The sequence below is a fragment of the Mesoplodon bidens genome, assembly GCF_964165515.1.
Source record: "Mesoplodon bidens genome assembly, chromosome: 3".
Lineage (NCBI taxonomy): Eukaryota > Metazoa > Chordata > Mammalia > Artiodactyla > Ziphiidae > Mesoplodon > Mesoplodon bidens.
Genome location: NC_138178.1, coordinates 134,095,350 through 134,113,304, shown reverse-complemented (window position 1 = coordinate 134,113,304; position 17,955 = coordinate 134,095,350). Strand labels below are relative to the sequence as shown.

Sequence of the window (17,955 nt, the reverse complement as noted above, 5' to 3'; positions counted from 1 at the left end):
AGCAGCACAGTTACAGCAGTGGCAGCTGGGCAGGTCCCTATAGCTCTGAGGAAGGGGAACACTTCTCACTAATCAGAGGAGCTGTGGTTCCAAAGGTTGGGAGCAAATTCCTATTACTCCTCCACTGGGTGAACTTGAAGACAGATCAAGAGAAATTATACAATTTAAACAAAGAGAAAAAATATTAAGAAAAATGTACAGAGTTTAGGCACCTGTGGGACAATATCAAAAGGTCTAACACTGGTGTCATCAGAATCCCAGAAGGAGAAGAGAAAGAAGGTGGGACAGAAAAAGTACTTAAATAACGTCAGGAAGCTTCCAAATTTTGTGAAAGACATAATCTTTCAGATTCGAGACACTCAGTAAATCCCAAGTAGGTTAAACTCAAAGAAATTCATGCCCAGATACATCATAATCAGACTGCTGAAAACCAAAGACAAATAAAAAATCTTGAAAGCAGCCAGAGAAAAACAACACATTTCACACAAGAGAAACAATGATTTGAATAACTGCAGATTTCTCATCAGAAACCATGCATGTCAAAAGGATATAAAATAACATTGTTAAAGTGGTGGGGGAAAAAAAAGAACTCTCAAGCCAGAATTCCATATCCAGAAATATCCTTCAAAAATGAAGGTGAAATAAAGACATTTTCAGATACAGGAAAACTAATCACTGCTAACAGTCTTGCTCTAAAAGAAATGTTAAAGGACTAATTTCAGATGAAGAGAAATGATACAAGAGGGAAGCCTGGAATATCAGGATTGCAGGAAGAGCAAAAGATCTGGTAAATATGTGGACAAATATTTTAGATTATCTTTTCTCTTAGATTTTAAAATATATGTATGATGGTTGAAAACAAAAATTATCACATGTCTAACATATTTGACAACTCAATCAAAAGTGGGGAGGTTAAAGGAACTTATATGCCACTAAGGTTTCTACAGTTCACTTGCAGTAGTAAGTAGACTATAAAAAGTTAAGTATGTCTGTATACTGTAATTCCAAGAGCAACCACTGAAAAAATTTACCAAGAGACATAGTAAAAATAATTTAACATGGAATACTAGAAAAAATCAAAGTATCCCAAAGAAAGCAGGAAGGGAAACAGTAGAATGAAAAAACAGAGAAACAAACAGAAAACAAATAACAAAATGATAGATGTACATCTAAAACATATCAATATTTACATTAAATGCAGATGATCTGAATACACAATGAAAACATTGTCAGATGTATAATAAAACAAGAGCCAAATATGTACTGTCTACAAGAAACCCACTTTAAACATGACATAGGTGGTTAAAAGCAAAAGGATAAAAAGAGAAATACCATGAAAACACTAATCAAATTAAAACCAACCAAAAACCCAGAAGGATTTTTTTGTAAATATAGAAAAAGGTGCAAATGCAATTCAATGAAGAAAGAATAATGTTTTCAACAAATGATATTCATATGCAAAAAAAGACCTTTGTTCTAAGCAACACCCTTGCAAAAATTAACTCAAAAGGGACCATTGATCTGAAATGTAAAACATAAAACGATAAAACTCTTAGAAGAAAACATGAGAGAATCTTTGTGACCTGGTATCAGGCAAAGAGTTCTTAGATATGAGATCAAACAGTATGATCCATAAAAGAAAAAAATGATAATTGGATTTCATCAAAATAAAGAAACTTTTATCTGCAAAAGACACTTTGAAGAGAACAAAAAGACTGGGAGAAAATATTTATGAATCACGTATTTGACAGGATTTGAATCTAGAATATACACAGAACTCTCACAACTCAATAGTAAAAAAACAAACAATCCAATAATCCCACTCCTAGGTATGAAAACATATTTACACACAAACGTGTACATGAATGTTTATAGCAGCTCTATTCACAAATGCCCCAAACTGGAAACAACCCAAATATCCTTCAACAGGTGGATGGATAAACTGTAGTACATCCATACAATGGAATACTACTCAGTAACGAAAAGGAATAAACTATTGATATACAACAATAACTTGTATGGATCTCCAAGGCATTATGCTAAGTGAAATATGCTGATGTCAAGAAGTCACATACTTTATTATGAGTCCATTTATATGACATTCTGGAAAAGTTAAAACTATAGCAACAGAGAATAGATCAGTGGTTGTGAGGGTTAGGGCTTCGGGGACAGTATGATGACACAGGACAGTGAAAGGGAGTTTCTGGGGTCATGGATGTGTTCTGTATCCTAATTGTTCCTACCCACTTGGCAAATTCTTACTTAGCCTTTAAGTCTCCAACATTTTATCCATACCACTATTATCATGCTTGCCAGCTGATACTATAACTTATCTGTTTCATGTTTAAAGTACCACTTGACACCTCTCTGAAAGACTGCAACAGCAGGGATCACATCCATGCATCTGCAGCTAGTATAGGTCTTGGGACCTTTTGAATACCCAATATTTATTAAATAAATACTGCATGAATGCCCCTGGGCAGAATTAATTGCTTCCTCATCTGTGCTCCCAGAACACTTGGCTTATACTGTGAATTAAATCATCTATTTAGTAAACACACATTGAACATTTACTGTGTCTCACACTTTACAAGGCTTTGTATAGAGCTTATGCCATCATATTATGGCCAATTGTATTCATATCTGTGTATAGATACAACTAGATTGTAGTCTTACTTAAATCTGGAACTGTCTCACTTTATTGCCTAATACAAACTGGTACATAGTAGGTTCAATTAATGTTTATAAGGTTGAATTAAATAAAATTCACCAAAAAATGCTGATTTGGAGATGTTAATTGTTAACATTTTATTCCACAATAGAACAATTATTCTCGCAGCACATTTATACCTATCACCTTCATATTACTTCATGAGCCAGAGTAAACTTCAGGCTCTGAACACCAAAAATACCACATCATTAGGTTCTTGGTAAGGGACAGTTTAACTTTTACAAAGAATTTCTGAAGTCTCCTTTATAAGAGAATAGAAATTATGAAATAAGTTTTCTTCTTCACACTCTGGACAATCCCAAGCATTTCATGGACAGGAAAAATGTTCAACACTCTACCACTGAAGGAGTAATTTATTCTTGACCTTAACTATGAATAATTTTATGTTCTCAAGTATAGAATTCACAATTCTCATGTTATCTCAGCCAGCATAACTGTAGGTGTTTTTCTTATTTATAAAAATGCCTTATCCTTTAGAAAAAAATCCTTAAGCTATTTTTATATAGTGATTATTCCTGGAAAACATTTGCATTAAACTTAAAAGGGGGCCATGGTGTTGATCAGGGGGAAACTATAATTGCTTGCGATCTACCTGCAATGATTTCAAGTAGGCAGGCACATCTCCAATTTCTCTGAATTGTACTAAGATCTTATTTGCTATTCTTGCTAATCTGTCTTTATTTTTCTTTTACCCAGAACAATAACATTTATTTCTGCCTGGCCTCATTTATGCACAGATATTCAATTTAATTACAGAGATAATCTCACCAGTGACAGGGAAATAGGTGTAGAAAATTGGTCTTTTGGATGAAGCACAGCTGCTACATAAACAATTTTAGAAAAGCTTAAGATTTTAGAAAAGCTATTATATAAAAAGAGTGCTTACAGTTTATTTACTTCAAGAAAATGATAAAGATTAAATGTGACCATTCCACTAGGTAATACTCCTTCCACAGGATTCCACCGGTTCCCAGGAAATTTGACGCCTGGTAAATGCTTTGCCATCTTGGGTAAATACCACTCGTAAGTCATCATCTGCCAGAAAGATAAAATATGATATCATGCTTTTAATATGTTTCTTTAAAAAGAGTCAAGTTTATCAAGGACAATGAAAAGGTTCTAAAATGTGGAGGTACTCATTAAATATAATTGAAAAGCACATACAAACGCAACTGAGGTATGTGGCACTGACTCTTCTTCTAATGCCTTAGACCTTAGGTTTCATGCCTTAAATTATAACTATCAGCCATCAATAAAAGCAGCACCTAGTTTCACTTACCTCCATGCATTTGCCAGACTACCCAGAATGACCTCCCGCTCTCATGCCTAGAGTGTACTGAGCTTTCGGAACCAGCTTAAACACCACTGCCTCTCAGATGCCTCCCCCAGGTCCCATGCTCCTACAGCACTTTGTACCTACCTCAGTTATAGCTCTTAGCCTATTCCTCACTAGACTGCAAGCTCCTACATGAAAGGGGCTGTTTTCATCTCACTGCCTCTGCGCCTATCACATTGCCTGGCACAGAATACTTCCCAAACTATGTTTGCTGGACCTGAAATGTCCTTCTGATGGCCAGACTAGAAAACCTAGGCAAAGTACAGAGACGTGTCATTACTCTGTTCTTTCATTCATTCATTCAAAAAACAAGTATTGCTCACCTATAATGAAGAAGATACAATCCCTGCCCTTGAGAAGCTCAATTATATGATAACCTAGGCCTCAAAATTAAAAACCCTTTGGCTAAATTATCTTAATTTATTAGTAGCTCCAAATTAATTACATATTCTTTTGATTCAAATAAATCATTAGTATCAAAATTTTTTTCTTAATTCTATACTTAATATATACTTCATTCTATACTTTTATATGTACAGATTTCTTTTTTTTTAAAAGAAAAGACTCCTATTTACACCTTCAAAGCTTCATTAAGTTTGGATATCATCGTTTGAGCAATTATGCTTATGTTTTACTTGTCTATACAAGTCACTTAACTAGAAGTGACAAATTAATTTTAATCTAAGTGTACATTGTAAATACTCAAAAAATACTTACTGAATTAGAGTTTATTACCCAATAGTTTCAGTTCTTGGGTATAGTAACATTAATTAAATACCCACTGTGTGCTATGGCCTTACTCTTTCTAATTTAATTCTCATAATAACCCTTATTATGTGAGAATAATTAAATTATATCAGATACTGTTGATTGCCCACTCCACAGCCAATCCTTTCCAACTAACACAATCCTGGTTTTAATCAGGTAGTTCTAGTCATTCTCCTTTGCTAGTGAGTAGTTTAGGAGTGGTCATGTGACCCAATACTGGTTAGTGGGGCTCAAGTAGAGGTCTGCTGGGGGCATCTGGGGTACATGTTACTCCCAATACAGAGAGAGAGAAAGAGAGAGACCCCAGAAGAAGCACTTTGCATGTGATGTTTGGAACCAGGCATCCATCAGTTCAAGAGACCTGCAGAAAAGCTGCCCCAGAACACTGTCATCATGGAACTGCTTGTATTATCAATCCTAAAACCTCCTCTCTCCAGACTACTTGTCTTGTGAGATTAAAAACTCCATAGTTTACGCTACTCTTAGTCAGGGATTTTGTTCCTTACATTCAGAAGCATCCTAACTTACTTATCTAATGATCATTTCCACTTTATAGATAAGGAAACAGAAGCTCTGAGAGGAAAAATCAATAGACCCAAGTCACACATCCAGGAAGTGAGAGGATGAGGACTTGAATTTGGGTCTAATTAACTTTGAAATCCAAGCTTCTCAATCATAGTAGCTGTCATCCCAAATAGTATTTAAAATCATAGTATGATACCATATTTTCAACAAATGATCTAGCTTTGGTCAGATGCTAGACTGAAGATCAAATTAATCATTTGTGTACATGATATAAATGCAAACTCCTTCTAAAAATATGTGTAATTTTCAAATTTCCCTATATTTGCAAATCCGTTTATAGTGTTCTCAAAAAATTTTAATTATTCATTAATTGAATGAAATTTATTAAGTAAGTATTGTGCCTAATAGTTTGCTCAAACTAAATGTATTTTTTCAAGGTTAAGAATTTCTCTTTTCCTGAGAACTGTTCTAAAAACACCAGAGAAAGATTTGTTCCCTTTAACTATTTATGGCTTAAACAATAAATCCTATAGTTTACATATATTTTTTTCAGTTCAAGAAGATTGTTTTAATAGACCTTGAAATTTTCAGAAGTCCTCTCCAAAAATATTTTGTCATAAGATCAACAAAATTTACAAATAAATTCTATAGCAGAATCGTGGTTAATAATTTCTATTTTGCATGAAATGTATACCAACCTGCAGTATGACTTATTTTATAGTCAGCCTTATTTATTTTAATCCCTGGATCACTGGGAAGTGTTAATTTGAATGGTTGAGTTGGCTGGATGTAAAAGAACAATTTAAAAATAAATTTACAACACAACATTGTCATGGTCTGTCACGTGAACTAGAGACCTAGGATGCTGTTTGAATCTAATATGAAACACATTAATTCTAAGAACATTCAGTTTAAAAAGGAAAGAAGCAACTCATGACTTTTCATATTAGTTGAAATAAAGAAAAGAATGTGATATATATTTTACCTAAAAGTGATCATAGAAACTGTACCCACTCAATGTTTAAAAAAAATAGTTCTTTAAAAAACACGTTTTAAAATGATCGCTACTACTATATTCTAAGTGTATCTTTCATATACTTACTTCCTGATCCACTAATGAAATATCTGGCCTCAGTCCCTCACAATAATGCATGTAACGGAGAGAATTCCCTGGCAGATCTCCTCTGAGTAAGATAATTGCATCATGAGGCATAGAGGCTAGAAGATTCTTTGCAAACTTATCGATCACATAGTTGGTCCTTTGGTCACAAATGCTAAATAAAAGGATTACAAAATATTAAAATAGCAACACATTGTTTTAGTTTTAATAAGACTGGGCTTATTTCCTGCTCCATTCCTTTCCCATCACACAATCTACATTTAGTGCTTTAAAATATTCTAACATGTTCTAAGAGGATGCATATATTTGAAAAGGGAACACTATTAACTGGAAAAAAAAAAGAAGGAACTAATTGTGCAACTGAGAAAAATCAGCATACTGCTTTACTTCTGGAATTCATTATCATTTCCATAAAAAAGGGAATCAGTTAGTGGTCAATAATAAGTACTTTTTTTCCTAAAAGCATATCCAATTTCACTAAAAAGAAGTAAGGTTTCTGATTCCACTTGGAGTTTAAGGTAATTTCATGTTAATTCCATTTAGCTCAAAGGAATTTTCAGAAATGCAAAAGGAAATCTGCCAGTTTCTGGCATAAATTTGCACGTTTGTCTGACACTCTTGCACATAGAGGTTGATCCTTTCCACCACTTCCCTGGACCAAAGACTCCCTGTGTTCCTCTCTCCCTTCTAGACTGAGAAATCACTAGAGAATGAGACCAATGAGAAAGAAGGGAAGGAATAATTTGTTGAGATGTTGACTTCTCTCCAGACATTATTTGCCATTGCCAACAACAGCAGTACAACTCTTTTCAATGATGAAGTGGACTTCCTAACTTCAAAGAAAAAAACTGGCATGAATTCTGAGAGCTTTCCATGAAAAAAGAAAAAGAATACAAGAAAGGAAAAGCATCGAAAAACAGAAGAAGCAATGTCCTTCCTGTTATTATCAGGTCCATTACATGTAATGGTACTGAAAAACACAGCCTAAAGTTGATTCACTGGGTTAGCATCACAAAGCAAATGAATACTTCCAGGAACAAAATATTATCCTTGCCTTTGTAACTGATGCAACCATTTTCTACTGTGATTCCATACATTGCAGGGTGATGCCTCACATTTTGCCACCCAGGAAAGTTGCTGTCTATTCCATTCACCTGGGGTAAAAAAAGAATCAAAACCAAACCACCCAGTCTGTGCAGGCATCCCTGGTGTGGAACTGGAATTGCCCTGAAGGCCTGAGCCACGAGAAGACTGGGATAAAAAAGGGTGAGTGGAACTTCCCTGGTGGCACAGTGGTTAAGAATCTGCCTGCTAATGCAGGGGACATGGGTTCGAGCCCTGCTCCGGGAAGATCCCACGTGCTGCAGAGCAACTAAGCCCGTGTGCCACAACTACAGAGCCTGTGCTCTAGAGCCCACGAGCCACAACTACTGAGCCCACGTGCCACAACTACTGAAGCCTGCGGGCCTAGAGCCCACGAGCCACAGCTACTGACCCCGCACTCTAGAGCCCGTGAGCCACAGCTACTGACCCTGTATGCCTAGAGCCGGTGCTCCGCCAACAAGAGAAGGCACCACAATGAGAAGCCCCCGCACTGCAACGAAGAGGAGCCCCCGCTCGCCATAACTAGAGAAAGCCCGTGCACAGCAACGAAGACCCAGTGCAGCCAAAAAATAAATAAATAAATAAATAGTTAAGGTTTTCTTTTTTTAAAAAAGGGTGGGAAACACACTATGGGCTCGGCAAACCCTTTTTGAGCTTGGAGTTGTATCTGGGACCTGCATCCCCTTCCCACAAGGCCTCCTGGTGACACAGCCTTCCTAACACCGGCTCTTCCTCAGTATTATAAAGAACATCCGTTTTTCAAGTTACATTGAAAGCGGGAATGTAACCTTTTAAAGCACCAATCAAATCTCAGTGTAACTAAACTCCAATGGACTCTTCCACTTCTGTAATGTTTACTCAATACTGCTGCAAATAAATGAACTATCATCTAAACTTTACATCTTTTATGTTAGACTGAAGTTTTCATTATAATGGTTATTAAGCAGATTTTGAAAAACACATATAATACTAATAATGCATAAGGGTTAAGAAACTTCTAGAACTTTGATTATTTAAAATACTTAATATACACTACTACAGAGAGTACTAGATAAGGGCCAAGGATTACTCAAAAGATGAAATCTTTGAAGCATAAAGTGAATTATTTTAGGGCATACAAAAAAACCCCAAATGTCTTTAGTCTCCATCTAAGTGGTACTTTATTTTATTTTTTTACTTAACAAATTTAATCAGCTATACATATACATATGTTCCCATATCCCCTCCCTATTAAGTGGTATTTTAGATCATGGAATTTTACGTACACTCCAGATTCTACAAAGTATCTCTAGGATTCCTTAGTGGAAAATATACAGAGTGTTTACATGTACCACCCAAAACCTTGTTTGCAATGGCCTGAAACTACACATCACTCATGCTGAGATTCTTGTTCAAAAGTTTAAGAACCACTGCATTCAGACCAAGCTGTCTCACTTTGAAAACTAGTGGAAGGTAAAAATAAGACAAACCCCTAGAATCTAAATATCCAAATGCCTCTGGCTTGAATGCTACTTTTCATAAAAACAACCATGTGTTACCTATAATTAGAACATATTTGGTAAATTACAAAAAGAGCTGCTGAAAGCCATTCCAGACACTGAAGCCCATTGGTGTTCAGTACTCGGTTACTCTCAGAAACAAGTGCAGCCAAACCGATGCCAGCGAGGACAGCCACCACTGCATTGCTCTGCATCCAGAATCGTTCCACCTGTGAAAGAGGCATGCAAACAGTGTGTCCAGTTGACTGGTTCATGCAATCAATCAGGTATTTATATATTTTAAAAATATATTGCATGTATCTAGTTGCTTATGCCTGTGTCATTTAGGTATTCTTAACTGACTTCTCCAACCTAACTCCATGTCACTTTATTTTTCAATTTTCAAGCATTCCTCCTTCCCTGTTTGACGTGTGGATCTCCCTTTTTGGATCCACACATTCTTTTCTATACTACAAACTTCATCTTGAACTCTTTATTCTAACATGCAAAGCAGAAGAGGTAGAGAAATGCTTTTGCTTAACTCCTGATGTTTCCTTCCATGTAGAGAAGCTCCACTAGTGTAACACTCCTGGCCTCTCTCTACCCTCACTTATTTCTTCCTGAAGGATTGCAGGGACTGAGCTGACTGGGGAGTTTGGGAGCTGGGACTGGGCCTGCATAGCCCTCCTCTTTCCTCTTGGAAGTGAGCCACCCACAGGAAGTACTTGTCCAGGGGCAGACTCTGGGGTGAGGTGAGCTGGGGAGGGGAGAGGCCTGCTCTGTGCAGCACTGCCTGTGACTAGCCCATTCGGGGATGCAGGATGAGGAGACTCCCTTCCCCACAGATACTAACCACATTCTCCAATCTCAGCATTATGGGTAACAAAGGTGATTCTCCCACCCAATGTACTGGTTTATCATGTTCTCAACTGATTCAGAACTCAGGTGCTCAAGTAAGGTATTATTCATCAGGCCTCTTGAACACACACACACACACAAACTGTTTCAGCTGTTCAAAAAAGAGCTATCTACATTCATATAGTTTCTTCTGTAAGGAGAAGAAATACTCTAATCTCTGATATGGTAGTCAGGGAAAAACAGAAACATACTTGCTCTTTTGCACAGGCTTGGACTGGTGAGGTAAGAAATAAGGGAATGTGTTGGTAGAGCCCCTAATTACAACCCATATTTCTTTGCTATTTTTAAAAGAAAATCCCAGGAGAAATGCAGTTATACCTATATCTGCAAGCACACATACAAAATGACTCACTGAAATCTACCTTACATTTATTTTTCTATTTAACTATTGTGTTAACTAAACAATGCTTCCCGCCCCCTCCCCCCCACCAAAAAAGAAGGCTTATTACCCTTACTGGTTCAGTAATTTAAATTTTGATTTATAATAATGTATATACAATTTTAACTATTTCTGAGATAACTTGCTCTTCTACAAGATTCATGAAAGACAAATTTGTACATTCTTCACTAACTTTCTGGTCAAAGGATATATCTAAGTAAAACTTACCACACCCATGAAAAGTGGTTTTGAAATATCTAAATTTGCCCTCCAAGCAAAGAACAATGAATAAATGCAAAACATTCCAGTAAAAAGCCATACTAATGATGAGTTCTGTCTGTCCCTATAAAAAAAATTAAAATATGTCCAAAATTATTTATGTGACATGAATATCAATAGTAATATTACATAGTTTTAAACTATGAAAACAATATTTGGAACTAAAAAACTTTCCATTTTTAAGTAGGAAAAAAGAAAGATCTTAGGTTTAAAAATATGAGTTGGAATAGATAACCAAAGCATAGTAATAAACCATACACTGCACTACATATTGTCGACAGCATAATTTGGAACTATGCAGCAAAAGATATGAAGTTAAAATCTGCAGAAGAAATATAAATTACTAATCTTGTTAAATTTAAGATGTAATTAAACATAGCAAAACAAAAGAGTAATTTCATTCATCAAAATAATAAAGACTTTAAAATGACAAATCTCAGTGCTGGTGAGAATGCAGTTGTATGAGAATATATGTTAGTACAATGTTCAAGAAAAGTTAATTTGATAATATATATCAAGAGCCTTAAAGAAAATATTCACATTCATTGACCCAGTAATTTGACATGTGGGCATAAATTTTTAAGCAGGAACCAGAAATGTGGATAAGAATTAATCCACAACAATGCTTTGGTATTACTTATAATAGTGGAAAATGTGGAAGCAATCTAAGACCCTCAAATAGGAGAACATTTAAATTAATTGTCCTAGGTTATAGTATGGAATATTATACAGAAATTTAAATGATTCTAAGTATCTCTTATGGTATGGGAAAAAGCTCAAAATATAATGTTAAGGAAATAAAACTATAAATGTATATACAAATATATATTTACATAAAATACATTCAACAGGCTAGAAAGTAAATGAACAAGAAATTAATGGAGGTTAATAGTGCTATTTTTTTTAGGTTTCCTTTTATCATTGGAGGTTACTTTTTTCTTCAGGGGAGTTCAAATAATTGTTTGCCTCTTTTGCAAAGCAACAATAATTGGCTATGGGATAGTAGGAGATCAAACCAGAAGTTTAAGATATCAGATGGCCCACCTAGTTAGATTATAATATACTGTTCAATGTTTCAAAGTCATTAATTTATAATTAGAAAAAATACCTAGCAAAAAAGCAATACATATTTGCCTTAATAGAACTGGTTAGAGTCATTTATTTGGAATATAAAATACTACTGGCAATGTTCTATAATGACATTGAATATATTAATTCAATTAATGAACATGGGAAAAATAATGGAAAAAGGAATTACTTTACTCACTTTCTTACTAAACATATATTTGCCCAAACTGCAAGGGCTTGAATGTTGAGTGAGAGTTGGGTCCTCATATTTGTCACCTGAGAACTGTAAAAGACAATCTAATTTATTGTTGGCAAAAAACAAATTTGTTAGTTCCAAATAAAGCATTCTTTATAGACTATATCTGATTATGCACTGAATAATTTTAAGGCTTTGAGTCAGATTTTAAAATTATTTTGTATTCTTTTAAATTTGGGAAAAAAAGTACCACAAGAAAGAGTTAAACAGTCTAAGATATTTTCCAGTTGTAACATTTGGTTAACAACTTATACAATTTGACCTGAGATAAGAACAAATAATTATTCCGTATTTTTGATATTGGTATACTATACTGATATTATAAACCAATTTGTATCCTAGATTAGTTTGATAAGAAGTCATGTGAAACTGAAAATAAAACAATTCAAATAATTTTCTAGAGATCCAATCATGAAGAAAAAAAGAAAGAGAAGTGATCTCTAACCATCTTTTTCTAGGTTATCTTCTTCCGTAAAAGGCTTCCTTGTTTTCTATATTATTTGGTTCAAAAAATGTTTAAGCAATCTCTAAGAAATGTATTTTTCCCCTACAATTAATCTAAATTCTTTCATTAACTAATAAGCATTTTCTAAGTGTTATCTGAGTTCTCAGATAGCTCTAGCAGTCTCCAATTTTTAAAAAAGAAATGACTATATACTATCTCAAAGAACTTTCTTCTCCCTACTGGCAAATTTACTGGAGAAAATGTGATGCCATAATTATGGAAACCACACAATGTCTATTTTACTAATGGAAACTTATCTACTATGAGAAGATATCCTTACTCATTTTCAAACACACTTGAAAAATTGATTCCAGCATGAGGCCCATTTCAAACCATTCTTCAAAAGGAATGAAGTCAGTCTCAAAATTTATTCTTGGAGATCTGTTGCTTAAATGTAAGCTCTAAAACATGGTCATTGCCTAGGGTTAGATTCAATAATTTCCAGAATGCAATTCAACAGGATTGCAATTTAAAGATATGCATGGAGAAAGAATGTAATTTGCTTGACTGGAAAAGAGTAGATGATTAGGTTCCATCATGTTGAAGGATTTTCTAGTAAGTTAATTATGAGTTGCCTTTCTCAATACTCTTGTCCACCTGAAACAATTAAATACTAGAAATTCTCTCACACATTCAGAGAGTGCTAGGATTATGCCCCCATACCGTATTATGATTTCGTTTGAGCAAATAGTGTCGGTGTGAGTGGTCATCACTCTTGTCAAGTCTTTTTTTCTAAGTATATGACCTAACTGCTATTATTTCAATGTAAAGGAGGCCTTTAAGTTCCCCAATAAATGACTTTTATGTGCAACTAATGAAAGTTAGATGTATGGTCTAGGACTAGTCTTGAGGCTTCTCTGGAGTTCATGTGGGATTGTTAAGACAAAATATACTAGTGATCCTGAATGTGATAACAACTTTGGAAAGTAGGTAGAAAAGAGCAGGTAGGGAGTCTTGGCATGGAGAAAAGCAGAACAAAGGAGAAGCCCAGAGACACTGATAAAGTTGTCTTTATCTTTAAAAGGGGAACTTGAGCTTCTTGCTACCTTCTTCCCAAAAGAAAAGAAAAAGGAGCCACAAAAGTCTCTGTCAGACATAAAAAGAAATATTTAAAGTCAATTGTAAGAACCTCAAAAGGTTATATAAGAATAATTGGTGGCAGGGAAATATTTTCAAAATATAGTATTAAATGAAAAACAGCAGGCTAACAAAACAGAGTATACATTATGATTACATTTTCAAAAACAAGCAAAAATATTAAAAATATTGGAAGGATATAGACAAAAATGTTAATGGATTAAGAACAATGGTTATCGCTGCATGTTGGAATTATAGTAATTTTAATTTCTTGGTTTGCTTAACTGTATTTGCTAAATTTTCTGTAATAATTATGTATCATTTCTTAGAGTAAAAAGAAAGTAATTTAAAAAGAAAAGAAGGAAGTATGGAAGGAAGCAAGCAAGCTAGCAAATCAACAAGACAGAAATTGTGAGAACCTGTGAACTACCTCACATATAGATTTGAAATAGTTTCCCCATATTTTTAAAATAGTTTTCAAGTAGTCCTGTGAATTCCATATTAATAGTTAGGAGATCACTTTAGAGAAACCTATTCATCCCTAATTTTATATTGAAAATATTGTAAGAATATTTCAGAACAGGTATGTATATTTTTCTAGTTGCCTTAATCTGTATAGTTTTTTTTTTAACATCTTTATTGGAGTGTAATTGCTTTACAATGTTGTGTTAGTTTCTGCTGTATGACAAAGTGAATCAACTATACGTATACATATATCCCCATGTCCCCTCCCTCTTGCGTCTCCCTCCCACTCTCCCTATCCCACCCCTCTAGGTGGTCACAAAGCACCGAGCTGATCTCCCTGTGCTATGCAGCTGCTTCCCACTAGCTATCTATTTTACATTTGGTAGTGTATATATGTCAGCCTTACTCTCTCACTTTATCCCAGCTTTGTATAGGTTTTAAAGCAAATATTAACCCATTTTTCAAAGAACTCATTAATAGATAATATAGATGAAAATATATTTGCTTAAGCTGGTTCTAATAAGGCTGGATGTTTAAAAATATGCAAGTCAAAAATAGAGCTTACGGACAGGTTAAAGGAAGTCTTAAAAAACATTAAATAAATTAATGTTTGAAGAATTAAATGAATATAGCTCAAACCAAAATAACAAGAAAATAATTGTTCAAATTGTGCTAAATACAATGTTCTAAAATGTCTCCAAAAGAAAGAAGATATAAACAAAGAAAAAGTTATTTCTAAAGCAACAATACGTTGGGTAATTTTGTATACAACTGAAAGTTGAAACATTTTCATTTTATATATTCTATTTAGTCTTCTAATAGTCTTATTTACTGTTTTATTTATTGCTCATTTTAAGCTTTATCTTATTGAAGGAAATGCTGGAATATTTGTCATTATACACAAAAACAGTTAACCACAGCGGTGAAAACTACATCTCTGACGTACTACTCACAAAGAGATAAACTCAGAAATCCCTAAAATCGTTTAAAGGAACTAATAAAGAATTCATTTAAAAATAGTTTAAGATATTTCATACTCACAGCAATATTTCAGACATACTGGATCCTATTTCAGATTTGGCCTAAACATAAAAAAGTTTATTTGCATAAGCATTAAACTGAAGCTTTGGTAGACTATTGTGTTTTAATTACCCTGATTTAAAAGATACATGTTTAAATATACAATGCAACTTGTCTCTTCATTCAAAGTGTTTACTTCAGAGCCTTATTGGATTTTTTAGGAGAAGTCAGTGAAAACTAAACACAGATATCCCTTAGGAATAATTTCAGAGACAATAATTGGCTAAAAATCAGTTAAACTCTTCCAGCAGGAATGATTAACACATTAATGAACTAACAGATTTTACACTTTCATTACAAAGTCTCTTTAAGCTCTTTTTTTGGGCACTTTGGTTAAAGCTCATTATCGCCTGCCTGTAATTTCACAATTATGTGTGAATTATACACATTTCAAATCTGGAATGGCCCTCAAGCAATATTTCAGTGGAATAACCAATGTAAGTAAACCAGAGTATAAATTTAAAGTATCAAACTTTCTAAGTCAAAAAATAATTATTATCCTTTTATTAAATGACTTTATTATGAAATACCTCCTTCATACAAAAAACATACATAATATATATTTAGGGAATAAAGAGTTTTAAAAAATCTATAGACTCACCACTCATTGAAGAAACAGAACTGCACGAATACCATAAGGTATCTCACAAAGCTCTCAAAGAGGCTTTCTTATCCCCCAGTGGTAACTGTGTATATATATATATATATATATATACAGTTTTACTATATAGTTGTACTACTTTTTATGTATCCTTCAGCAATAGACTGTTTAGTTTTTGCATGGTTTAGAATTTTGTATAAATGGTATCATATAATATTGTAGTCTTCTGAGATGTGCCTTCTTAAGACACAGAAAGTGCAAACCATGAAAGAAAAATCAGATACAACTGTCTTTCTTAAAATAAAAACCCATCTATTTATCCTTTCACTTTTCAGATAGCCATTATCTACAACCACATTTAGTGTTTTCCCCTAATTTATGTCTTAGGGAAAGAAAGGCCTTTTGAAATTCTTTAGAACATACAGTTTCCATTGAGTGAGATCATATTTTATGAAGCATTTACATATTTAGATCCCCCAATGAATACTAACATGAACACTGTTCATCAAATATGTTTTAAAAAAGAAACAAATATACTCATTAAGGTATATTAAAATTTTTGAGATTTTTTTCCCTTTAATCATTTCCAAATATTTTTAATCACAGACCAAGAGCCCAAAGTGATACCCAATGCTAACAAGACTGAAATGCTTCAATTGCTGGCAGCAGTCTTTTTACTGCTTGTTATCCTGAAAAACACATTCAGGATATACAACAGGATGATGTCAGATTAAGTGATTCATTTTTTTTTCTAACATATGTGAAAGGCTACATTCCAAGGGGCGAGTCTGTATACAAATAACAAATGAAAATTCCAGGTACTGTCATTGATACAAACACTGATTTTTTTTTTTTTCCACTCAAGGTCCAGGCAGAACACTGAAGTTTTGCCACTTATTTCCTTAAAAGGGCTTGAAATATAAATTTACCAGACTGAATGTTCCATATTCTTCCCTGAGAAAATGTGTCAAAAATCCTAGCAATGTTGTCTGGTCTCCCCAGGTCCAACGGGCTCGATGGAGGTAGGATGAGATAGGAAGGTAGATATAAGGCAGCAAACCAGCAGAGAGGTACAGACCCAACTTCAACAAAGAGCCCGGGGAGAGTTCCTGCGTCAGAGCACACGGTGTCACATGTATAATAATGTTTATTTTAGTCAGATTCATCCTGGAACTTCAAGAACACATCAAGGAAAACATCAAATATGTTTACTCAGAGCTGATCTCTCAATTTATATTAAGTCACCACAGAATACGATGTTAAACTTTCTGATTACTGTGGATTACTAGAAAATTGCATCAGTCTGAATTCCTTTGCATGGCAGGTGAAATCTGAGTGAAGCAAATAATATCAGCAAAGACTCATGAGTATCACGTTTATTGCATCTTTTACATTTAAAACCATGTCATGACATGCAGCATTGCACAGCTGAGATAACCCACTTGGAAGTGATTACGGTGTCTGGCCGTTTTTGAAAATGCCCCAAATATTGTTCTAATACTGATTCACTTCATTCCCATCATCAGGAGCAGACTTCAACTATATACTTTATTATGATTGTACATTGACAATATGTTCTTTCTACAAGTGTTCTGGACATTTCATGGAAATACTTGGCACAAATGAAGCTAGCTTTTAAGTAACATCCCAATTCATCCAAATGTTCTCTTTTCTCAATCTACATAGGGAGGAAGGAAATTTCTTGTTGTATGCAACAGTCTTGCCTCAAGGAGAATATATTTCTCATCTTCACATTTCTAAAACAAAGACAACACTGCCAAATTTTTATAAAGATTAAGTCCAGAAGAATTCTGGTATACTAGAAAGATTCAAATAGTGGTTGCTTTAGTAACTGGGAAAAGGGTCTCTTACAAATATTGTGATTGGAAATTGCCCATTTTTCCTTTACAAAAAAGGAAAATTCGTAGGTGACAGTGAATATGAGTACCAAAGTTTGCATTCACCAGAAGTAGAAAAGCAGTTGACTTACATCAGCATTTTCACATAAACATTCTTAATTGAAAATGGAGTGTTTTTATTATAGTACTAATTTTGTTTGACATTTCTGAAGTGGTAATGAGATTCATAAAAATGATGGGATGAAAAAATTGTAAGAAATAACTAATTGAAAAATATGCCTTTGCTAGTCTTAAAAGTACCTTTAAAGAAAGTAAATGTTTAGATTTTGGTAGTTTCTGCATATTATAAGCTTCAGTTTAGAATGGCAAGATGCAGTTGCTGCAGAATTTTCCTTTTGTATGGGAA

The 17,955-nt window shown here is 34.2% G+C and overlaps 1 protein-coding gene across 2 annotated transcripts in view; it reads right to left on the bottom strand.

The window, feature by feature from the left end:
* Positions 1-17,955, bottom strand: part of TMEM260 (transmembrane protein 260) — a 60,250-nt gene that overhangs the window by 11,627 nt on the left and 30,668 nt on the right. Inside the window, exons 6-12 of one of the 2 annotated variants that reach the window (XM_081228349.1) lie at positions 16,620-16,799; positions 15,051-15,091; positions 11,906-11,989; positions 10,588-10,702; positions 9,123-9,292; positions 6,463-6,634; positions 3,618-3,766 (exon numbers count right to left, since the gene is read on the bottom strand). In XM_081228349.1, the coding sequence (XP_081084475.1) occupies positions 3,618-3,766; positions 6,463-6,634; positions 9,123-9,292; positions 10,588-10,702; positions 11,906-11,989; positions 15,051-15,091; positions 16,620-16,799 (911 nt within the window). The remainder of the gene's footprint in view (positions 1-3,617; positions 3,767-6,462; positions 6,635-9,122; positions 9,293-10,587; positions 10,703-11,905; positions 11,990-15,050; positions 15,092-16,619; positions 16,800-17,955) is intronic. The other variant, XM_081228350.1, reaches the window with a different exon arrangement.